Here is a 23,132-nt window from a genome sequence, read left to right as displayed (position 1 = left end):
GCCTGTGGACCAGAGAGTCCTGGGTTCAGTTCTCGTTAGGGGCACATACCAAAAAAAAAAGAAAGAAAGAAAAAGTCAGAGAATCGAATAGAAATATAAGCAAGTGCGCATGGACTTCCGGTCAAGATGGCGGCGTAGGTTACTGTATCGCCTCTTCCCAAAACCACATCAAAGTTACAACTAAACTACAGAATAACCATCAGTCAAAACTGCCTGAAATCAAGCTGAATGGAAGTCCTACAACTACGAAATTAAAGTAGCAGTCACATACATACTGGTAGGAGGGGCGGAGGCGGACGGGCTGGTCCCACACCCACGTGTGGTGGAAAATGAGAACACGTCGGACGGGGAGGTCCTCCCTGAGGACTGAGGGGTCCTCATCCCACACCAGGCGCCCAGCTCAGGGTTCCAGTGCCAAGAAGAGAAGTCCTCATAACTTCTGGCTGGAAAAACTAGTGGGAACTGAGGCTGAGGGAGGCTGAGTCTGCAGGAGCCCCAGGCAGCTCCTCTTAAAGGGCCCGTGCACATACTTACTCGTACTTGCACCCTCCAGGCCCCAGTGTGGGTGAGGCAGCTTGAAAGGCACCAGAGACATATGGGGAAAAACTGAGTTGTTTGGCATTGGGGCGAGGGCTGAAGAGGGGGCTTTCTCCTGGACAGACGTGCTAACAGAGGCCTTTTTCCCCTTGGTGAGCCCTTCCCTGGGGCGGCAGACAGTGGCCATATCTGGGATTCCAGCAACCTGGCTCACACTGGTTGCCCCACCCTGGTGATTCCCTGAGGCCCTGCCCCACCCAACTTTCAGGCCCACTCAAGCTGTTGCCAGTTGCTTAACCATAGGATTGGCCTGTCTTGAATCCTGCCTCAGGTTTTCCTAAATTCTTTTAAACAAGCAGCATCTGGTCTCAGCTAGCCCCATACCTCTCATTAAGTAATACACAGAAACAAACACAGGGAGGTGGCCAAAATGAGGAGACAAAGAAACAGGTTCCAAGGGAAAGAACAGAACAAAACTGCAGGAAAAGAACTAAGCGAAATGGAGATAAGCAACCTAACAGAGGTAGAATTCAAAACACTGCTTATAAGGATGCTCAATGAACTTAGTGAGGGCCTCAAGAGCATAAAAAAGAAGCAGTCAGAAATGAAGGATGTAAAGTCAGAAATGAAGGAGGCACTAACTGAAATAAAGAATAATTTACAGCCCTGGCCAGTTTGGCTCAACAGGTGGAGCGTCAGCCTGTGGACTAGAGAGTTCCGGGTTCAGTTCCCACTAGGGGCACGTATCAAAAAAAAAAAAAAAGAATAATTTACACAGATTCAATAGTAGAGTAGGTAAAGCAAATAAGCAAACCATCAATTTGGAATATAAGGGAGCACAAAAACCTGATCAGAACAGCAAAAAGAAAAAAGAAGTGAAAAAAATAAGGATAGTGTAAGGAGCCTCTGGGACAACTTCAAGCATGCCAACATTCGCATCTTGGGGGTGCCAGAAGGAGAAGAGAGAGAACAAGAAATTGAAAACCTATTTGAAACAATAATGGCAGAAAACTTCCCTAACTTGGTGAAGGAAACAGACATATAAGTCCAGGAAGCACAGAGAGTCCCAAACAAGATGAACCCCAAGAGGTCCACACCAAGACACATCAATCATCAAAATGCAAAAGGTTCAAGACAAAGATAGAATCTTAAAAGCAGCAAGAGAAAAGCAGTTAGTTACCTTAAAAGGGAGTTCCCATAAGACTGTCAGCTGATTTCTCAAAAGAAACTTTGCAGGCCAGAAGGGAGTGGCAAGAAATATTCACAGTGATGAAAAGCAAGAACCTACAACCAAGGTGACTCTGTCTTGCAAAGCTGTCATTTAGAATCGATGACCATATAAAGAGTTCCCCAGACAAGAAAAAGCTAAAGGAGTTCATCACCACCAAACCATTATTATTATTATTATTATTTTTTATTCTCACCCGAGGACATCCTTCCATTTTTTGTTCAGACAGAGTGGGAGGGAGAGAGAGGAAGAGAGAGAGGGAGAAACATTGACATGAAAGAGACACATCTAAGGGCCACCCACATGACCAACCAGGGCTGGGACAAACTGCAACCGAGGTACGCGCCCTCAGCGGGAACTGAACCCAGGTCTCTCTGGACTGCAGGCCGACGCTCTAACCGCTGAGCCAAACCGGCCAGGGCACCAAACTATTATTATATGAAATGTTGAAGGGTCTTCTTGAAGAAAAAGATAAAAAATATGAACAAACAAAATGGCAATGAATATATATCTATTGACAATTGAATCTACAAACAAAATAAACAGGCAGAACGGAAACATTCTCATAGATACAGAGAACATTTTGTTGGTTGCCAGATGGGAGAGTGGTTGGGGAAATGGGTGAAAAAAGTGAAGGGATTAAGAAGTACAAATTGATTGTTAGACTGACAAACCTCAAAGGGAAGGGGGGATGGAAGGTGAGAAGAGATAAACCAAAGAACTTATATGTATATATACTTAACCAATGGACACAGAAAGGCAGGATGGGGGTGGGAGTGGGGAGGAGGGGTTCAATAGGGGAAAAATGAGGAACATCTGTAATACATTCAACAATAAAGATAAATTTTTAAAAAAGATTAAAAAATAATTTTAAAAAAAGCAAGTGCTACAAGTGGGCAAGTCACAGATGTGAGAGTCAAGTTGGTCAAACAGAGTAAGAAACATTAGCATTCTGTGAAGTTTGAATAAGAGAAGATGAAATGCCATTTTAAGTTCATCAGACTGGAAATTATATGTAATGTTTATTATAATTTTGGTGTATTTCCTCCTAATTAAAAAAAATGTGCATTAAAAAAAAAAAGCAGATTTGTGATCAAATTGAGTTTTGCTTATATCCCTCACCCTCCCTCTGTCAGTAGTCAGATCTTACTCAGGTGATGGAAAGGCCCAACTTCAACTAAGTTTTCCTGACTCACTTTCTCTCCACTCTCCTAGCAGGTCCAACAGGGTTGTGTCACACAACCAGGAATCTGCCGAGTTACCTTCCTATTTTTCCCCACAAGGAAGAGGGATCAGGAGACCCACCTGCTTAGAAAGCTTCAAAGACAAGTGTTTATCCCAAGTAACTTTCAAAAGAAAACATTCACAAAGAGAGGTTTTCATAAACATTCAGACCCAAAAACCAACAGATGTGAGCTGCACCCCTCCTCACTTCCTTTTCTGTGTACCTGATACCTGGTTAAATCAAAACATGCATAGGAGTGGGCATGGAGGAGTCAGTCAAAACAGAAAGAGGGGCTGTGTTTACTGAGCTGGTAATTTCATCTGGAATGTTACTGATCAAAAATGTTCTTAGGTCATAAAGGTGACACTTGAGGTCTGAATGACTGACGTGGAATTGCCACTTTTTTTGTTGTTGTTAATCCTCACCTGAGGACATTTTTTTTTTTTATCCTCACCGGAGGACATTTTTCCATTTTTTGTTCAGATACAGTGGGAGGGAGAGAGAGAGAAAGAGAGAGAGAGAGAGAGAGAGAGAGAGAAACATCGACGTGAAAGGAACATATTGAGTGGCTGCCACCTGCATGACCAACCAGGGTCGGGGACAAACTGCAACCGAGGTACGTGCCCTTAGTGGGAACCAAACCCGGATCTCTCAGGACCGCAGGCCAAAGCCCTAACCGCTGAGTCAAATCGGCAAGGGCGGACGTTTTTTGTTGTTGTTCATTTTTAGGTAGAGTGGAAGGGAGGGAGGGAGGGAGATAAATCAATTGGTTGCCTCCTGCAGGACCCCTGACTGGGGCAAGGGATGAACCTGAAACCCAGGTATGTGCCCTTGAGCGAGAATCAAACCCAAGATCCTTCGGTCTGCAGGCTGACACTCTAATCACTGAGCAAAATCGGCCAGGGCAGGAATTGTCTCTTTTAATGTTTCACACACAGAGTTTCTTAAATTGGTACAAACAGGAAGATGCATGCTAACCGTGCCGGGGTTCCATTTTGGCACATTAGCCAGTCAAGGAATGCAGAATTTTTGGGCATTAGCAGCAGGAGGAGTGCCTGTTTCCTCAGGATGCAGCTCTGTTGTTTTTTTCTTAATCTTACCTACATTAACACCCTTATTTAGAAAGGCTGGCACATCACTATAACCACCTCTGAAAATTGTATTTGGCCAAAGGCATCAATCCCATTTCAAATCCAAAACTGGAGATTTTTTTTTCTCTGAACACAGTATCTTCCTAATGAGAGCATACAGCTCTCTCTCTCTCTCTCAAAAATTTTTATTGATTTTTTAGAGAGGAAGGGAGAGGGAGAGTGAGAGATAGAAACATGATGAGACAGTACATCGACTGGCTGCCTCCTGCATGCACCCCACTGGGGATCGGGCCCACAACCTGGGAATGTGCCCTGACCGACCAGGAATCCAACCCTCGACCTCTTGATGCATGGGTCTATGCTTAACCACTAAGCCACACCACCTGGGCAGGGCATAGAGCTCTTAAAAGGATTTGTGACTATAGCTCAGGACGGGAATTCCTTGCTTTTCTTTTTCCAATGCCAACCTCACAAAATCCAGTACCACTTGTCCTGGGATTTTGCATGGAAGATGATTCAATTAACACACTGCTCCTCACTGTACACTTGGAAATAGAGGCTCAGTTTCCTTTGGTTCTTACCAAAACTGCTTATGAAACATATCTGATTTGGGTGCCCACAGCTATAAAAATACCAGTTCATAAATTCCCTTGATACATTTCATTAGAGGCTAAATTTAGCACCTCGCCTGAGGCCTGGTAGCTCACCTGCTCCTAACCAGCATGCCTCCACTTTCATGCCTGCTGCAGGGTGCCCATGTTCCTGTCTGGTGTCCTGTCTTCACTGATGAAAGTGACAGCTAGAGAAACAGATGCCAGTTGTCAAAGACAACCAACGTGCTTGAAAGACCTGACTTTCAGACTGGCGATCAACACTCTGTATCGTGTGAAAAACACCTTTTTTCATAGGCTTAACAAAATCTGTGTTCGACCACATGTACCTTCCGACAGAAGAGAGATAAATAGCATTTACAGGGCTCTCCTACCCTCGGGAAGGGACCGCACGGGCCAGTCCCTGACTCTGCCTACCTCTGTGCCCACCACAGTTAACGCCTGCTACCTCTTCGCGCTGTGGGTGTCTGCTGAGGGGCGCGGGTTGACGGAGTCGGGAGGGGCAGCCAGCGCAAGTGCACTGGAAGGCGGTTCCACGCGGGGGCTGCGCTTAGTGCTACGCGCACTATCCAATCCCATTAGGATCCTATACTTTGCTTGTCCATCTGTGAGAGCGCGTTAATCAGGAGGACTCAGCTACTGTGCGACAGGTGCAGATTTGATTTTTCGCTTTTTTCTCGGTGCAGTTTATTCATTCGCACCGTGCGTAGGTCAGCCGTCCCCGCACGCCCCGGCGGTGACATCACGTACGCGTTTGCAGCCTCGGAGGACAGCCAATTCCTGAGTCTGAGGGCTGGGGTTCAGGCCGGGACCCTGCCGAGAATGTGAGAAGTTTCCATTCCCAGGTAATGCATACAGAACACCGCCCCACTGTCCCGGTGCCCCGCCGCCCGCCTTTTATAGCAAGTCGGGGAGGGGCGGGACCAGAGACCGCCGTGGCGTGCTTACGTAAGGCCCGGCAGAGGGCGGGGCAAGGGCGGCGGCGTTCGTTTGGGTACCTCGGGCGTCTCATCCTCCCTCCTCACCCTGCTCAGCGTCCTCCTCGGCGTCCTCCTCAGCGTCCTCTCTGTCGGCCTTCTCGGCCTCTCGGCCTCTCGGTCCCTTGGTTGCACGCCGCCGCCCGTTCGCCGCTGCCCGTCCTCCTCCGCGCCCTCCCTGCGCCTGCCGCCATGGGCCATCGCCCGCCGCGCCGCCGGGCCGAGGGCAGCTGAAGCGCGGAGCCAATATGGGCGAAGGCGGAGCAGGGCCCGAGCGCCAGCCCGAGCAGCCCGGGAGCCCCGCGCGCGCACGCCCGCGCCGCCGCGGGGATGCCCGCGCCCGCCGCCGCGCCCTGAGCGCCTTTGTCTGCCGCCCGCGCCGCCCGCCTCACTGTTGGCCTTGCGGGCCCGCACCGCGGCCCGGGTCGCGTCCATGAAGATGGAGCCGGGCCTGTCGGCCTCCCCCACGGACGGCCAGAGCCCCGACCCGGAGCCGGGCGGACCCGACTGGCCGGGGGCCGCCCCTACGCCCGCCGACCCCGCCCCGCGCCCGGGGCTGGGCCCGGGAGACCCCTCTGGCTTGAGCGCGGGGCGGGCTCCGGGGGCCTCCTACCTGCCGCCGAGTCAGGCCGCCTGCCTCGACCCCCTTCTCGACCCTGATCGGCAGCTAACAGAACTCGGCCCACTTTTTTTCTGGACTGAAGAGGCAGAGGATTATGGTCCCCAAAGTTGCCCGGAGAGCGCGTCTCTCGACGCGCAGGATTTTAGCGACAGCCACCACAGGAGGGGCGAGGTCGACTTCTTTCCTTCCTTACCCTCGCCCACGGTGGGTGAGTTGACACTGGAGGTGGGTCCCGGTGACGCCCACCGGCCCACCGATTTAAGCCAGACCCGCTCCCTCGCGAGCGAGCCCGCGGGGTGTGCGGAGGACGGACCCCGCCTCCGAGCCGTATTCGACGCCCTGGACGGGGATGGGGACGGCTTCGTCCGCATGGAGGACTTCGTCCAGTTCGCCACGGTCTACGGGGCAGAGCAGGTAACTCGGCGAGCGCGCCTCGGCCCGCAGCTTGGAGCCTGGCCCTGTGTGCCTCCTCCGGGCCGACACGGTCCGCTGTGGTCAGGGACGCCCGCATGTTCTTTTTATTCATTTATGCTCTTACCTCTGGTTGAATTTTATTAAAGCTCCTTTTCCTCCTTTAAAGAGATTCTATTCTAGGGAGTCAGGCTCTTTGCGCCCCCCACACACCCCCTCCACGCGCGTCACACGACCTGGATCTGTACTAAACCGAGGGACGTTAGTTCCTGGCGTCCTCACGTTTCCAGCTGCCTGATAGAGGTGCCCCCAGAATGAAAAGTGCCTGGCGGTTCCTCCAACTGAGGGCCCACATCTGGCTTGGCTGAAGTAATTCACTCCTTCAGACCTTAAAGGCCAGGCTGTGCCTGACTACTTAAGATCATGCTAATAGACGCCTTTTTGACATGTTCTGCATAGACTCATCTTTTATTGTTTGGGAGATAGTGAACACTAAAAATTTCACTTCTTTACTTTCTGTGCAGAAGGAAAAGGAATGGAAGGGGTTGGGGTAAGACTCAGGGGATGAGCCTGAGAGCACCATGTGAATACAAACTTTTTCTTTTTAATATGTTTTTTATTGATTTTAGAAGGAGAGGAAGGAAAAGAGAGAGAGCAACATTGATGAGAGGGAGATATCATCAGTCGGCTTCTTTCTGCACGCCCTCCCTCTGGGAATTCAACCAGGGACCTCTTGGTGCATGGAAGATGCTCAACCACTGAGCCACACTGGCTGGGCTACAGACATTTTTTTTTTAATTTATTGGTTTTAGAGAGAGAGGAAAGGAGAGAAAGGAAAACATCAACTTATTGTTGTTCCACTTATTCATGCATCATTGGTTGATTCTTGTATGTGCCCTGATGGTGGAATTGCTCCCAAAACCTTGGTGTGTGGGGAGGACCAACCAGCTGAGCTATGGGTTCAGGGCTGGTGAATACAAACTTGAACAGAACTCCATCAAGGAGTTCCACTCTTGTAGGAGAGGTGAGCATGTGCAGTGCAGTATAGCAGGGGTACCACCCGCAGTCTCTCAGGGCTGCAGCTGCTCTGGGAGAGGGTGGGTCTCAAGATCTAGCCCTTCCCCTATGTCTCAGTACTCATGAAAGTTGGTGGAGACAACGGCAGGGCTATGTATGTTTTGCTGATAACTCAGTAGATAGCAAATAAGTTATTCATGTTCACTTTTAAATATTTTGCTTAGTAGTAGGAAATCCCTAATATGCTGATCTAGTTTTTGTATTTTATTGACTTTTCAGCACATGCAGACATTTGTTAAGTGAGTGTTAAGTACATATGCATGTTTAAGCCAAGAGATCCTTAAGAAAAGAGGTAAAATGGACACCCTGCTATTTAGGGTGTCAGTCATAACATTAAGAACCTTTATGGCCCTGGCCAAGTAGCTCATTTGGTTGCAGTGTGGTCCCAATGTGCCCAAATTTCTCTTTCCATCCTTCAGGGCACATATGGGAAGCAACCAATGAATCCATGAGTAAGAGGAACAAGCAGGTTGATGTGTGCCCCCCCACCCCCGCTTCCCCTCGCTGTCTAAAAATTAATAAAAAATTTTAAAGAAAAACATAATAAAAAAAAGAAACTTTATAAGGGACCCGTATTGTGTCGTTCCCCCTCCCCCTTTTGTCTCTTGAGCCCAGCAGCACAGTGCTTGTTTTTAGCTCTGGGTTGGAAGATTTTGCTCAGATAGATCTTCTGTGTCTTAGTCTGATGGGAATATACAATATAATTTCCTCTGTGGTTAGCAGGGATTGTGATTGCTGGTCCAGGTTCTTTTGATGCTTTTCCTTCTTGCCCATGGGCCAGAGAACACCTTGGGCATCCTTGGTTGTTTTTTACTGGTGTGATATGTTTTCTTTCTCAGTACCGCAGGCCAACGCTCCAACCGCTGCGCCAAACCGGCCAGGGCATGATATGTTTTCTTTCTAAGCATATCCTTTCTCATTACACCAAAGATGTTTTAAAAGTACTGCATTTGTTCTTTTTTTTTTTTTAACCATAACCTGACTCTGATAGAGTACTTTATAGCTTATATAAGGCCCATTTATATTTTCACTAGATCATTATCACCTTTTTCTGAGGTAGTAGTAGGCAGTCAGGCTTCATCTCACTTGACAGGTAAGAAATGAAAGCCCAGAAAGTTTAAATAACTCCCAATATCCCACAAATTAAATTGTCAGTGCTAGAACAGGGACTAGAACCAGGTCTTTTGGCCTATAACCTTCAGATGGCTCTCAACTTCAGATTTGGTGGCTCAAAATAGTCCCATGAAGTTTCAGCTTATTGACTTCCATAAAATTCTTTTCATTTGAGAAACACCTTTTGTTGTGACTCTCCTTATTGATCACAGTGGGAAAAACTTTGTGTTGTTATTTGGGGCTGAACTTTCTTATTATCACAAAGTAGAAATAAGCCAAAAGTTTTTGCTCTGATAGCTCTTGGTGGAATTTTAAATTTGGTGGTAAGGCTTGGGTTTGGTGGGGATGGGTGAGTGTAAGGAGACCTGTGGCATTGCCCCTTTTGTCTGCTCTCCCAGACTGCTGAGGAAGAAGTGTTGTTAGCTCACCTGGACTTGTGTGAGCTTCTTGGAGCAGATAATTCACAGGGTAATGAAAGCTTTACTTTTGTGTCTGTGTAAGCTTTGCTATTCTTTATTATGATTCAGACTTCCTTTTCCCAGTTCCATTATCATAATACATTATAGAGGAGCAAAGAGAAGAAATATTCTCTGATAGTGAAGTAGTTTAGAGAAAAGTGAAGAATTCTACCTCATGATGAATATTTTTAAACTTTTAAGTGAAAAGTCTTGAACATATACAAAAATAGAGAAAGAAGGCTATTCTAGTGACCCACCCTCCCCTTAGCCCCCCAGCTATTGCTCACTTTCAGCAATCTTGGTTCATCTATAAACTCCCCACCTCTGGATTATTTATTTATTTATTTTTATCCTCACCTGAGGACATTTTTCCATTTTTTTGTTCAGATAGAGTGGGAGGGAGAGAGAGGAACAGAGAGAGAGAAACATCGACGTGAAAGGGACACATCGAGTGGCTGCCACCTGCATGACCAACCAGGGCTGGGGACAAACTGCAACCGAGGTACGCGTCTTTAGTGGGAACCGAACCCAGGTTTCTCTGGACCTCAGGCCGATGCTCTAACCGCTGAGCCAAACCGGCCAGGGCTGAATTATTTTTGAAGCATATATGTGACATACATTTCATCCATAAATATTTCAGTATATATCTCTAAAAGATAAAGATTCATTTTAAAACATTCATGACTTTTTAAGAATCCTAGAAATTGTTCTGATAAGCTGGATAACAGCAATAAAGACCATACATTTTTGTACTTTCCACCTTGAGATTTCAAAATACTGAGTGCATGAGAGGTTGGTCACCGTCCTTGATGATAACAAGTAGATTATCTTGATTATTGCAAAATTTCCAAAGGTAGCATGTTCATTATCTTTTACATAACCTGTTTATGAAGAAAGCATTTTCAATTACTTAAGTGCTATATCTGAAGTTTTAATAGAAGCAGCTCCCATTTATAATACAGATGACTTTTGTGTCCCTCTTCAGCAATGTCATGGTGTGTTTGGATCTCATTACATCATCTGGTGATAGATCAGGTGTGGTATAATATAACAGTGTTAGAAGGAATCAGCAGAGGAGAGAAAGAGGACTATAGTAGAGCTTTCTGGTTGAGACAGGAATTGATAGCTGCACACAGGCACTAATTGTGAACTTGGAAAAATTTTTTTAAATGTTTTTATTGATTTTTTTAGAGAGAGAGGAAGGGATAGATACATTGATGTGAGAGCAAAACATTGATCAGCTGCCTCCCGCACCCCCACCCCCACCCCCTGAACCCTGCCCACAACCCTGGCATGTGCCCTGACCAGGAATTGAACTGGGACCTCTCAGTCCATGTGATGAAGCTCAATCCACTGAGCCACACCAGCTGGGCTGGAATAGGTTATTTATTGTTATTATTACTTTTAAACAAAGGCTTTTTTTTTCTTTTATTGATTTTAGAGAGAGAGGAAGGGAGAGGGAGAGAGAGATTGGCTGCTTCTTGCATGCCGCCCACTGGGGATCAGGCCTACAACCTGGCCATGTGTCCTGATTAGGAATTGAACTGGCGACCTTTTGGTGCTTGGGTTGGTGCATGGGTTGACGCTTAACTGCTGAGCCACAACAGCCGAACTGGAATAGGTTATTATTTTTTTTTATCTTCACCCAAGGACATTTTTCCATTTTTGTTCAGATAGAGTGGGAGGGAGAAAGACGAAGAAAGAGAGAGAAACATCGACGTGAAAGGGATACATCGAGTGGCTGCCTCCTGCACAACCCCAACGGGGACAAACTGCAACCGAGGTATGTGGCCCTAGCGGGAACCGAACTTGGGTCTCTGTGGACTGTGGGCTGACGCTCCAACTGCTAAGCCAAACAGGCCAGGGCTGGAATTAGGTTATTTTTGACAGCTTTAACCACTTCTGAAGATTTCTCATCAATATGACCCCTTCATACTGAGAGGACTGATGCCTTTGTAGTCATCACTAACTCATTGTAAAGCAGAAATTATAGAATAAATTCTAAGAATATTGTGAAAAATGATTGATTTATTTTGGTTTTATTTTTTAAAGGAATTAATTATAAAGATTATCTTCATATTGTATTATTACACTCATTTAAGCGTTTACATTTTGATAGTCACTGATCCTTTCCAGAGAACCCTACACATAGAAGCACTGAATGAATGCCCTTCAGTAACCTTTTAGGCATTATCTGTCCTCTTCAGTACAGTACTTGCATAAGTAGGCTGCTGAAGGAAGTGTTGATGCTCAGGTCTCCCTGCTTTTCATTCCTGCACCTCTGCTGGTAAGAATTGGAAGTTCCTAGGGACATTCGGCTGCACCTTTTTTCCTTTCTTTTGGCTGCACCTTTTATTTTTTTTTATTTTTTATTTTTTATTTTTTATCCTCACCCGAGGACATTTTTCCATTTTTTGTACAGATAGAGTGGGAGGGAGAGAGAGGAAGAGACAGAGAGAGAGAAACATCGACGTGAAGGGACACATCGAGTGGCTGCCACCGCACGACCAACCTGGGCCGTGGACAAACTGCAACCGAAGTACGTGCCCTTAGCGGGAACGGAACCCGGGTCTCTCCGGACCGCAGGCCGATGCTCTAACCGCTGAGCCAAACTGGCCAGGGCTTGGCTGCACCTTTTAGTTGCTTCAGTGACCTTTCCAGTTTCTGCCCTGCCCTTGAATTTGAGTGTGTGTGAGCGTGTCTGTGTGAGTGAGAGAGAATGAGTGCATCTGTGAGCAAGCCATGAAGGAGCTAGTGTGTGTGTGAGAGAGAATGAACCTGTGTGTGAGAGCAGGTGCATGTGGGAGCTTCTGGGATGTGCGTGTGTACGTACCTCTTGGTTTGTATATCAGATGGATTGGTTAAAGGCAGATAATGTTTCTTTTTAATATTTTCCTTTTAATTTTTTTTTTCTTTATTGATTTTTAGAAGACAGGAAGGGAGAAGAAGAGAGTTAGAAACTTTGATGAGAGAGAACATCGGTTGGCTGCCTCCTGCATGTCCCCCACTGGGGACTGGGCCCACAACTTGGGCATGTGCCCTGACTGGGAATCACACCGGCGATCTCTTGGTGCATGGGTCAATGCTCAACCAGTGAACCACACCGACCAGGCCAGATAATGTTTCTTTTTTTTTTTGATCCTCTCCCCAGGATATTTTTATATTAATCGTCACATAGAGCTTGAGGGAGGGAGGGAGAAACATTGACATGAGAGAGACACATTGATTGGTTGCCACCCACACAGTGACTAATGGCAACTGAGGTACGTGCTCTTGGCTGCAATCGATCCGAGACTCTTTGGTCTGCGGGCGATGCTCTTACCGCTGGGCCATACTGGCCAGGGCCAGATAATGTTTTTCTTTTTTTTTTAATCCTCACCCGAGGATATTTTTCCATTTTTTATTCAGATAGAGTGCGAAGGAGAGGGAGGGAGGGGGGGAGAGAGAGAGAGAGAGAGAGAGAGAGAAACATCGACGTGAAAGGTACACATTGAGTGGCTGCTTTCTGCACGACCCAACCAGGGCTGGGGACAAACTGAAACCGAGATACATGCCCTTAGCGGGAACTGAACTCGGGTCTCTCTGGACTGCAGGCCAACGCTCTAACCACTCAACGAGCCAAACTGGCCAGGGCTTGTTAGTGTATTTAAAAATGCCATTTTCAGCCCGGCTGGTGTGGCTTGGGTTGAGTGTCGACCCATGCACCCAGAGGTTGCTGGTTCGATTCCCAGTTGGAGCACATGTTTAGGTTGTGAGCTCGATCTCCCATAGGGAGTATGCAGGAGGCAATCAATCAGTGTGTCTCTCTCACATCGTTTTTGTTTTTTTCTCTCTCTCCTCCTCCCTCCCTAAAAAAAAGAAAAAGCCATTTTCATATAAAAATAACACATGATTAATTTTTAACTTTTATTGATTGACTTCTTTAGAGAGAGAGGAAGAGAGAAAGAGAGAGAGGCACATGCTTATTTAAAAAAAAACTGGAAAATACAGAGTGATATAAAATATAAAACAAAAATTAACCAATAATCGCACTATCCTAAGAAAAATACCATTAGTGTTTTAGTGCATTTCCTTCTGACTTTTTTGTACATACACAGACACACATACGATTGTATAGAAGTACATAACTGAGATCTTATTGGGTAGAAACTAAGTTATTGTTTTTCTTTATTGATTTTAGAGAGGAAGGGCGAGGGAAAGAGAAAGAGAAACATTGATGAAAGAGAACATAGATGAGAGAACATCAGTTGGCCGCCTCCTGCACGCCCCTCACTGGAGATTTGGCCCACATCCTGGGCATGTGCCCTGGCCAGGAATCAAACCAGCAACCTCCTGGTTCATGGATAGATGTTCAACCACTGAGCCACACCAGCTGGGCAAAACTAAATTATTATTATTTTTTTATCCTCAGACGAGGACATTTTTGCATTTATCTTCAGATAGAGTGGGACGGAGAGGGGGTGAAGAGAGAGAGAGAAACATTGATGTGAGAGAGACACATCGAGTGGCTGCCACCCACAGGACCCCAGCCGGGGCTGGTGACAAACTGCAACCAAGGTACGTGCCCATAGCGGGAACTGAACCCGGTACTCTCTGGTCCACGGGCTGATGCTCTCACTGCTGAGCCAAACTGGCCATGGCAAAACTAACTTATTTTTATAGATTTTCCTTGCTTAAAAAGAACAAAAGTGTAATGCTCACTTTGGTAGCACAAATACTAAAATTAGAACGATACAGAGAAGATTAGCAATGGTCCCTGCACAAGGATGACATGCAAATTAATGAAGTGTTTCATACTTAATAAATAAAAAAGTAAAAAGATGAAGGTAAACTATACCAGTAAGCAATGTCAGAAAAGTAAGAATCACTAGAATCCCACCATCTAGAAAGCTACTTAAGTATTTATTATGTAAATTAAAATATATCTAATAAATGCTTCATTGTACAAAAATTTGTATAATTTTTATATCTGTTGTTTTGAACCTGTTTTTTGACCAGTTTTTTGATATTGAAGACATCTGGTATTCGGTGTATACTTTAAGGGAAGTCTAAGGTTTACCTGTCCCAGGAAGATTCCGTATTGTTAGGGATTATTCCAGTGTAGTACCTAACATATAGGAAGACTTTAATTGCATGTAGACTACATGGACAGAGTTGTAAAGGGCACCAAGCAAGATTGCTTCCCTTCAAAACACTTATTTCGTTTGAATTTTGGAAATAGGGTCTAAACATTAGTTATAATTGAAATATCAGACAAAGGATTAGGCATCCACTAAAGACTTATATGGCCCGTAAAAGTAATGGTTACTAAGTTGCCAATGTAATTTAGATCAGCACTTCTAATATAAGTGAAGAGAGCAGTATGCTAAATTGTATGTATATCACGATTATAACTATGTAAAAATTATCCATGTGAAAAAAAATCTTGAGGGAAATATGAAAAATTACTTTTATTTATTTATTTTTTGGTACATGCCTCTAGGGGGAACCAAACCCGGGACTCTCTGGACCACAGGCCAATGCTCCAACCGCTGAGCCAAACTGGCCAGGGCTGAAAAATTACTTTTAGTTGTGCCAGGGCAGTGTGTTTCACTGGTTGAGCATTGACCCATGCGCCAAGAGGTTGCTGGTTCAATTCCTGGTCAGGGCACATGCCTGGGTGTGGGCCCAATCCCTAGTGAGGAGCATGCAGGAGGCAGGCAATCGATGTTCTCTGTCATTGATGTTTCTATCTCTCTACCTCTCCCTTCCTCTCTCTAAAATCAATAAAGAAAAAATATTTTAAAAAATTTACTTTTAGTTGTGTGAGTATGTGTGTGTTGGGGAGATATACTTGTAGGAGGGGAGTGGATGGTGGGAATGGGGTTTGGTTTTATTTGAGGTATTGGCCAAATTTTCTGTTACATTACTGATTCTATTTTGAAAAGTTGTGTCTGTACACACATTACCAATTTCAAGCAGTGTAAAAAGGAATCTAGTAAAAGATTTCATTATAATTTTTAGAAATGAAAAATGTAAATAAACCCTAAAGATAAAATTTGTACATGTTTTACTTTGACTCAATTTAGGTTTTAGGTCAATATACAAAATACATCTAAAGAAACTCAGATTTTCTAGTAAGTTGAAGACCTTTATAGAACATTGAAGTAACATTTGTTCAGATGCTTATCGAAGATAGACTGTTCATTTTTATTGATGTTTGGATAAATGTATATTAGAAAATGCCCCCAAAAAGGGGAAATGCTTATAATTCTTGAAGGTTGGCTTCCAGATGGGCATTGTACTTTTATCTGTATCTAATAAATAACTCTTAAGTAATTGGTGAAAAGAATTGCATTTGCCTGTAATTTTCAAAAGTTCTTGAGACTAGTGGATTATGATAAATGGATTCATTACCATGGTTTGGGAAGACAATACATTTTTTTCAGTAGGTACGTTTTTTTTCTGTCCATATATTTCATACTTGTTTTAGGCAAGTTGGTATTAACTCTGGTTACAACTGTGTTCTTGTATAAGTTTCAAAACCAGAGCTAACATCGAGACAGGATCTTGTCTATGCTGCTGAAACAGGTGTCTTGGTTCCCTATCAGCCTTTTGCTGGGCAAGCTGAGCCTTGGACCAACAACAGCAGACCTTGAATGGTGCTGTGCCCTTTTCTGCAGGGATATTGTGGGGATGATATGGATGGATGCTCCAAATCTGAGACAAACTGAAGGGCTAAGTTAACATTTTAGCATTATTATCTGTAAATAGAGGAAGCACTATCACTGCATTATTTTAAGTCCTTTTTATTTTTTTTTTCTTTATTGATTTTAGAGAGAGAGGAAGTGAAAGGGAGAGAGAGATAGAAACATCGATGAGAAAGAACATCGATTGGCCGCCTCCCGCATGCCCCCCACTGGGGATCGGGCCCACAATCTGGGCATGTGTCCTGGCCGGGAATGGAACCAGCAACCTCTTGATGCATGGGTCGATGCTCAACCACTGAGCCACACCGGCCGGACTTAAGTCCTTTTTATACACATCATATATATGTTGATAACTTGATACTTGCTGTTTCTAAAATTTATAGCCATTTTTTTGAAATCCTAGTTTTTTTTCCTAAAAACCCATGTTTCCGGAAGGATTTAAGAATACACAGCTTGCCCTGGTCGGTTTGGCTCAGCGGTTAGAGCGTCGGCCTGTGGTCCAGAGAGACCCAGGTTCGGTTCCTGCTAAGGGCACGTATTTCGGTTGCAGTTTGTCCCAGGCCCTGGTTGGGTTGGGCGGGTGGCAGCCACTCGATGTGTACCTTTCACGTCAATGTTTTTTTCTCTCTCTTCCTCTCTCCCTCCCACTCTATCCGAACAAAAAATGAAGAAAGTGTCCTCAGGTGAGGATAAAAAAAAAAAAGGAATATATAGCTCTTATAATTCTAGTTTGTTAAATGATCTGTTTTTCTTTGGTTACATAAATTTATAAATTTTTACAAAAGTTTTAGAGCCTTCTGTGCCCACAGGTAAAAATGGACCTGCTGTAGTCAAAAGTGAGCTTGCTTGTTTTATATCCCTGTTTTGAGCTAGGGCTCCATGGCATTTGGAATTTATCAGTATTGTTATCAGAGGCTTTTATGATTCCTTGTTTTTCATTTAACATAATTTATTTTGATTTCTCTTTAAGCAACTTTAACCAGTTTAAAGCCTAAAACTCACTTTATGAATGAAGTGGTGCCTGTTGGCTAAGTTTCTTTATAGGTGGTTTGTCTGTTCTGACAAGAGGAATTGTTCAATATTATAAAGACCTTCATTGCTGTACATCATTGGGTCAGTTAACAACATTTTACTATAACTAGTAGTCCTGGGGCAGTTTTTTTGTTTTGTTTTGTTTTTAGATTAAGGTGCCTGCTAGTGAACTGATTAATCATATTTTTAAAAGTAAAATAGTAATTTATTTGTTTATTTTCTGGACTTCTTTTTAAGAGTGAGTAGAAGAGCCCTGGCCGGTTTGGCTCAGCGGTTAGAGCGTCGGCCTGCGGTCCTGAGAGACCCGGGTTCGGTTCCCGCTAAGGGCACGTACCTCGGTTGCAGTTTGTCCCCGGCCCTGGTCGGTTGTGTGGGTGGCAGCCACTCGATGTGTCCCTTTTACATCGATGTTTCTCTCTCTCTCTCTGTTCCTCTCTCTCCCCCCCGACTCTACCTGAACAAAAAATGGAAAAATGTCCTCGGGTGAGGATAAAAAAAAAAAAGAGTGAGTAGAAGGGAAGGAGGGAGGGAGTAGGGTAGAGAGAAACAAAGATGTGAAGAGAGACACATAGATTGGTTGCCTCCCCTCCCGCATTAGCCCCAAAAAGTGCAGGATCAAACCTGCAACCCAGGTATGTGCCCTTGACCAGGATTCAAACCCTCGACCCTTTGGAATGAGGGTCCACACTCTAACCACTGAACCACACCAACCAGGGCAGAAGTTAAATAATATAGTTCTCAGTTCTCAAATGTCTCCCATCTTGAATAATTTGGTTCTTGGCTAAGTTGTTCAAGGAAAAATATGTCTCGATTGTGGGAAAAACTTTGCTTCTGCACATGGAAACCCTTTCATGCAAATACCTCAGCATGACAAAAAGCTCTCTCAGGCGACAAAGGAGAGAATGCGTTTGTTTCTGGTGAAATCTATGATCAGCGCACAATTTTTTTTTTATCCTCATCTGAGGACATTTTTTCTATTTTTTTGTTCAGATAGAGTGGGGGGGGAGAGAGAGAGTGAGAAACATCGATGTGAAAGGGACACATTGAGTGGCTGCCACCTGCACGACCCAATCAAGGCCAGGGACAAATTGCAACCAAGGTACATGCCTTTAGTGGGAACCGAACCCGGGTCTCTCTGGTCCACAGGCCGATGCTCTAAAGGCTGAGCCAAACTGGCCAGGGCTGAACACACAATTTCATTTAATTTATTATTTTAAAAAGAGATGTTTTTGTTGATTTTTTAGAGAGGAAGGGAGAGAGAAAACATCGATGGGAGAGATAAAACATCGATGTGAGAGAAATACATCAATCGGTTGCCTCCTGCATGTCTCCCACCAAGGATCCAGTGGTAACCCGGGGCATGTGCCCTGACTGTGAATTGAGCTGGGACTTCTCAGTCCATGGGATGATGTTCAGTCCACTGAGCCACATTGGCCAGGCAGCACACAATTTTAAAACATGAAGATGCCATCAAGATTGCTAATGTTGCCCTGGCCGGTTTGGCTCTGGGGTTAGAATGTGGACCTGTGGTTAGAGCATGGACCTGCGGACCAGAGAGTCCCAGGTTTGGTTCCCGCTAAGGGCATGTACCTTGGTTGCAGTTTGTCCCCGGCCCTGGTTGGGTCATGTGGGTGGCAACCACTTCATGTGTCTCTCTCTCACATTGATGTTTCTCTCTCTGTCTTCCCCCCTCTCCCTCCCTATCTGAAGATAAATACAAAAATCTCCAAAAAAAAAAAAAGAGTGCTAATGTTATAGTATGTGCAACCAGTCAACACAGATATTAGGTTGGAGAAAGCAGGAGGTGGGTGGGAGCAGGAAGGAGGAGGTTAATGGGGAGAAAAGGGGGACATCTGTATTACTTTCAACAATTAAACAAACAAAAAAAAAGAGTGCTAAAGTTGCTACGGGTGTGAAAGAAACATGATCATAGCCCCACCAGTGTGGCTTACTGGATTGACCATGAACTGAGAGGTCCCGGTTTAATTCCCAGTCAGGGCACATGCCCAGGTTTCTGGCTCAATCCTTGGTGGGGGGCATGCAGGGGGCAGCCTTTTGATGTTTCTCACATCAATGTTTCTCTTTCTCTCTCCCTTCCTCTCTCTCTAAAAAATCAATAAAAAAAAAAAAAACATTTAAAGAAACAGTGATCACAGGCACTTGAAGAGGTAGAAAAACTGTTGTTGATTTTGATAAACAAAAAATAAAATTAAAATTAAATTAAATTTTAAAAAAAAGCAGGTAGCTGCTCTGGCTAGTTTGCTCAGTGGTTGGAGCATCGGCCCGTGGACCAGAGGAGTCCTGGGTTCGGTTCCCGCTGAGGGCGCTTACCTCGGTTGCAGTTCGTCCCTGGCCCCCATTGGGATCATGTAGGTGGCAACCAGTTGATGTGTCTCTCTCCCGTTTATGTTTCTCTCTCTCCCCCTCCCACTCTATCTGAAGATAAATGCAAAACTGTCCTCAATGAGGATAAAAACAAAACAAAACAGGTAGCTCGTGACAGCATATCATAGGCAATGATATGTGAAAAAGTGAAGATACTGTATACTGACCTCCTGAAAGACACCCCTGGAACAAGTGCTGAAAGTGATTCGTTTAAGGCTAGTAGGGGGTGGTTTGAAATAAATTTAAGAAAAGAAGTGTATATTTATAGATTAAATAGTACCTTAGACATGTATTATATATAAGGTTAAAACAGAATCATTTGTGGGCCTGGAATAAATTAATTCAATTTACATTATTTCTTTTTTTAAACATATATTCTTTTATTTATTTTTATTGTTGGAAGTATTACAGATGTCTCTCAATATACATTATTTCTAACGAGGAAATTGATCCAGTTTTTTAATAAATCACTTTTTTTTAATCTTTATTGTTGAATGTATTACAGATGTTCCTCATTTTTCCCCCATTGACCCCCTCCTCCCCACTCTCACCCCCCTCCTGCCTTTTCCCACACTGTTGTCTGTGTCCATTGGTTATGCATATAAGTTCTTTGGTTTATTTCTTCCCACCCCCCAACCCCCTTCCCTTTGAGGTTTGTCAGTCTAACAACCAATTTGTACTTCTTAATCCCTTCACCTTTTTCGCCCATTCCCCCAACCCCCTCCCATCTGGCAACCAACAAAATGTTCTCTTTATCTATGAGAATGTTTCTGTTTTGCCCGTTCATTTTGTTTGTAGATTCAATTGTCGATAGATATGTATTCATTGCCATTTTGTTTGTTCATATATTTTATCTTTTTCTTCAAAAAGATTCTTAGCCCTGGCCGGTTTGGCTCAGCGGTTAGAGCGTCGGCCTGCGGTCCTGAGAGACCCGGGTTCGGTTCCCGCTAAGGGCATGTACCTTGGTTGCAGTTTGTCCCCGGCCCTGGTTGGGTCGTGTGGGTGGCAACCACTCGACGTGTCCCTTTCACTTCGATGTTTCTCTCTCTCTCTCTCTCTCTCTCCCTCCCTCCCACACTCTGTCTGAACAAAAAATAGAAAAAATGTCCTCGGGTGAGGATAAAAAAAAAAAAAAAAGATTCTTAAACATTTCATATAATAATGGTTTGGTGGTGATGAACTCCTTTAGCTTTTTCTTGTCTGGGAAACTCTTTATATGGCCATCGATTCTAAATGACAGCTTTGCAGGATAGAGTCACCTTGGTTGTAGGTTCTTGCTTTTCATCACTGTGAATATTTCTTGCCACTCCCTTCTGGCCTGCAAAATTTCTTTTGAGAAATCAGCTGACAGTCTTATAGGAACTCCCTTATAAGGTAACTAACTGCTTTTCTCTCGCTGCTTTTAAGATTCTCTTTTTGTCTTGAACCTTTTGCACTTTGATGATGATGTGTTTTGGTGTGGGCCTCTTGGGGTTCATCTTGTTTGGGACTCTCTGTGTTTCCTGGACTTGTATGTCTGTTTCCTTCACCAAGTTAGGGAAGTTTTCTGCCATTATTGTTTCAAACAGGTTTTCGATTTCTTGTTCTCTCTCTTCTCCTTCTGGCACCCCCAAGATGCGAATGTTGGCATGCTTGAAGTTGTCCCAGAGGCTCCTTACACTATCATTTTTTTCGCTTCTTTTTTCTTTTTGCTGTTCTGATCGAGTGTTTTTTGCTTCCTTATATTCCAAATCGATAGTTTGCTTTTTGGCTTTACCTGCTCTACTATTGAATCTGTGTAAATTATTCTTTATTTCAGTTAGTGCCTTCTTCATTTCTGACTGTGCAGCCTTCATTTCTGACTAGTCCTTTTTTATGCTCTTGAGGCCCTCACTAAGTTTGCTGAGGTTCTCAGTAAGTTCATTGAGCATCCTTATAAGCAGTATTTTGAAGTCAGCATCTGTTAGGTTGCTTATCTCCATTTCGCTTAATTCTTTTCCTGCAGTTTTGTTCTGTTCATTCATTTGGGACCTGTTTGTCTCCTCATTTTGGCTGCCTCCCTGTGTTTGTTTCTGTGTATTACTTAACGAGAGGTATGAGGCTATCTGAGACCAGATGCTGCTTGTTTGAAAGAATTTAGGAAAACTGAAGCAGGATCCAAGACAGGCCAATCCTATGGTTAAGCAACTGGCAACAGCTTGGGTGGGCCTGAAAGTTGGGTGGGGCGGGGCCTCAGGGAATCACCAGGGCGGGGCAACTGTGTGAGCCAGGTTGCTGGAATCCCAGATATGGCGACTATCTGCCGCCTCAGGGAAGGGCCACCAAAGGAACAAAGGCCTCTGACAGCAAGTTTGTTCCGGAGAAAGCCCCCTCTCCAGCCCTCGCTCCAGTGCCAGACAGCTCAGTTCTTCCCTGTATGTCTCTGGTGCCCCTCGAGGTGCCTCCCCTCCAAGCTTAGAGGGAGTGAGTTTGTGCTTGGGCCCTTTAAGAGGAGTTGCCTGGGGCTCCAGCTGCCTCATCCTCTGTTAACCTCAGTTCCCGCTGGTTTTTCCAGCCAGAAGTTATGAGGACTTCTCTTCCTGGCACTGGAACCCCGAACCCCCGAACGGGGTGCCTGGTGTGGGACAGGGACTCCTCAGTCCTCAAGGAGGGTCTTCTCAGCCGAAGTGTCCTCCTGATTTTTATCCACCACATGTGGATTTTTATCCACCGCCAACCCCCCTCCTACCTGTCTCCATGTGGTTGCTTCTTTAATTCTGTAGTTGTAGGACTTCCGTTCAGCTTGATTTTAGGCGGTTTTGAGTGATGGTTGTTCTCTAGTTGAAACTTTGATGTGGTTGTGGGAGGACGCGATACTGTCTGCGATACTGGCGGCTACGCCGCCATCTTGACTGGAAGTCCAATAAATCACTTCTTGAACAGCCTTCTGGAATGAATTAAGTTTGAGAACTGAGGTTCCATTGTAATTTTAATTTTACTAATAGATTGCTTGAGCCACAATAAAAATAAATAAAAGTCCACATTGATTAGAGAGGGTAGATTTTTATTTAAAGCCTGTTAAAGTACCTTTTAAAAACTTCAGCCAGTGGGAACATTTTTCAAACTTGAAATGCAGATGAGGGATGCTTAGAAAGCTGTGAACTGCAGGAGAGATCTGAGCAGAGGGTGGCTAGGTTCCTGGTACTGCTCAGAGCACTGTTAGCATTTATGGGCTATGTGTATAGTCTGATCCCTGGTCCTTCTACTTATATCAATAGAGTTACCTCAGATCTTCATCTAGAAGTTGTGGGAGGGTATAGCCAGCCTAACCAGTGTGTTCTTAAGTAAGTTTAAAAAAAAAAAAAACATGAGTCACTGATTAAAGGCTGATAAAAAGAGTCTTAAAAGTCAAAGGGGAAAAAAGATCAAAATCTGTTAGAAGAATGGACATAAGATATGAAGACATTCCACAGAAAAAGATACACAGATTGTCCTTAGATATATGAAAAATTGTAACCACGGAACCAGTTTAAACTGGTCCTGTCCTGTTTTTATCAAGACCTTGAACCTAAGTTTAAACCTTGGATACACCATTTATGAATAGCACATGTGAACCCTTAACTGCTCTTCCCCACAGAACCAAAGGACTGGAACCTGACCAAAACTTGAATCCCTTCAGAAGTGAAGGGTTTATTGTCCAGGAAGATCTGGTGAAACT

At 44.5% G+C, this 23,132-nt stretch overlaps 1 protein-coding gene and 1 non-coding gene across 2 annotated transcripts in view; both read left to right on the top strand.

Annotated features, from left to right (window-relative positions):
* The first annotated feature begins 6,102 nt into the window (after nucleotides 1-6,102).
* Nucleotides 6,103-23,132, top strand: part of RAB11FIP3 (RAB11 family interacting protein 3) — a 106,580-nt gene continuing 89,550 nt past the window's right edge. Inside the window, exon 1 of the mRNA XM_036280378.1 lies at nucleotides 6,103-6,705. Coding sequence (XP_036136271.1) covers nucleotides 6,103-6,705 — 603 coding nt within the window. The remainder of the gene's footprint in view (nucleotides 6,706-23,132) is intronic.
* LOC118642964 lies at nucleotides 14,044-14,151 on the top strand. The gene has a single exon (XR_004961872.1). It is a non-coding gene; the product is annotated as a U6 spliceosomal RNA (small nuclear RNA).

This window comes from Molossus molossus, unplaced genomic scaffold (assembly GCF_014108415.1).
Source record: "Molossus molossus isolate mMolMol1 unplaced genomic scaffold, mMolMol1.p scaffold_m16_p_3, whole genome shotgun sequence".
Classification (NCBI taxonomy): Eukaryota; Metazoa; Chordata; class Mammalia; order Chiroptera; family Molossidae; genus Molossus; species Molossus molossus.
The sequence above is the reverse complement of the archived record's forward strand: the minus strand, read 5'-3'. Positions and strand labels throughout refer to the sequence as shown.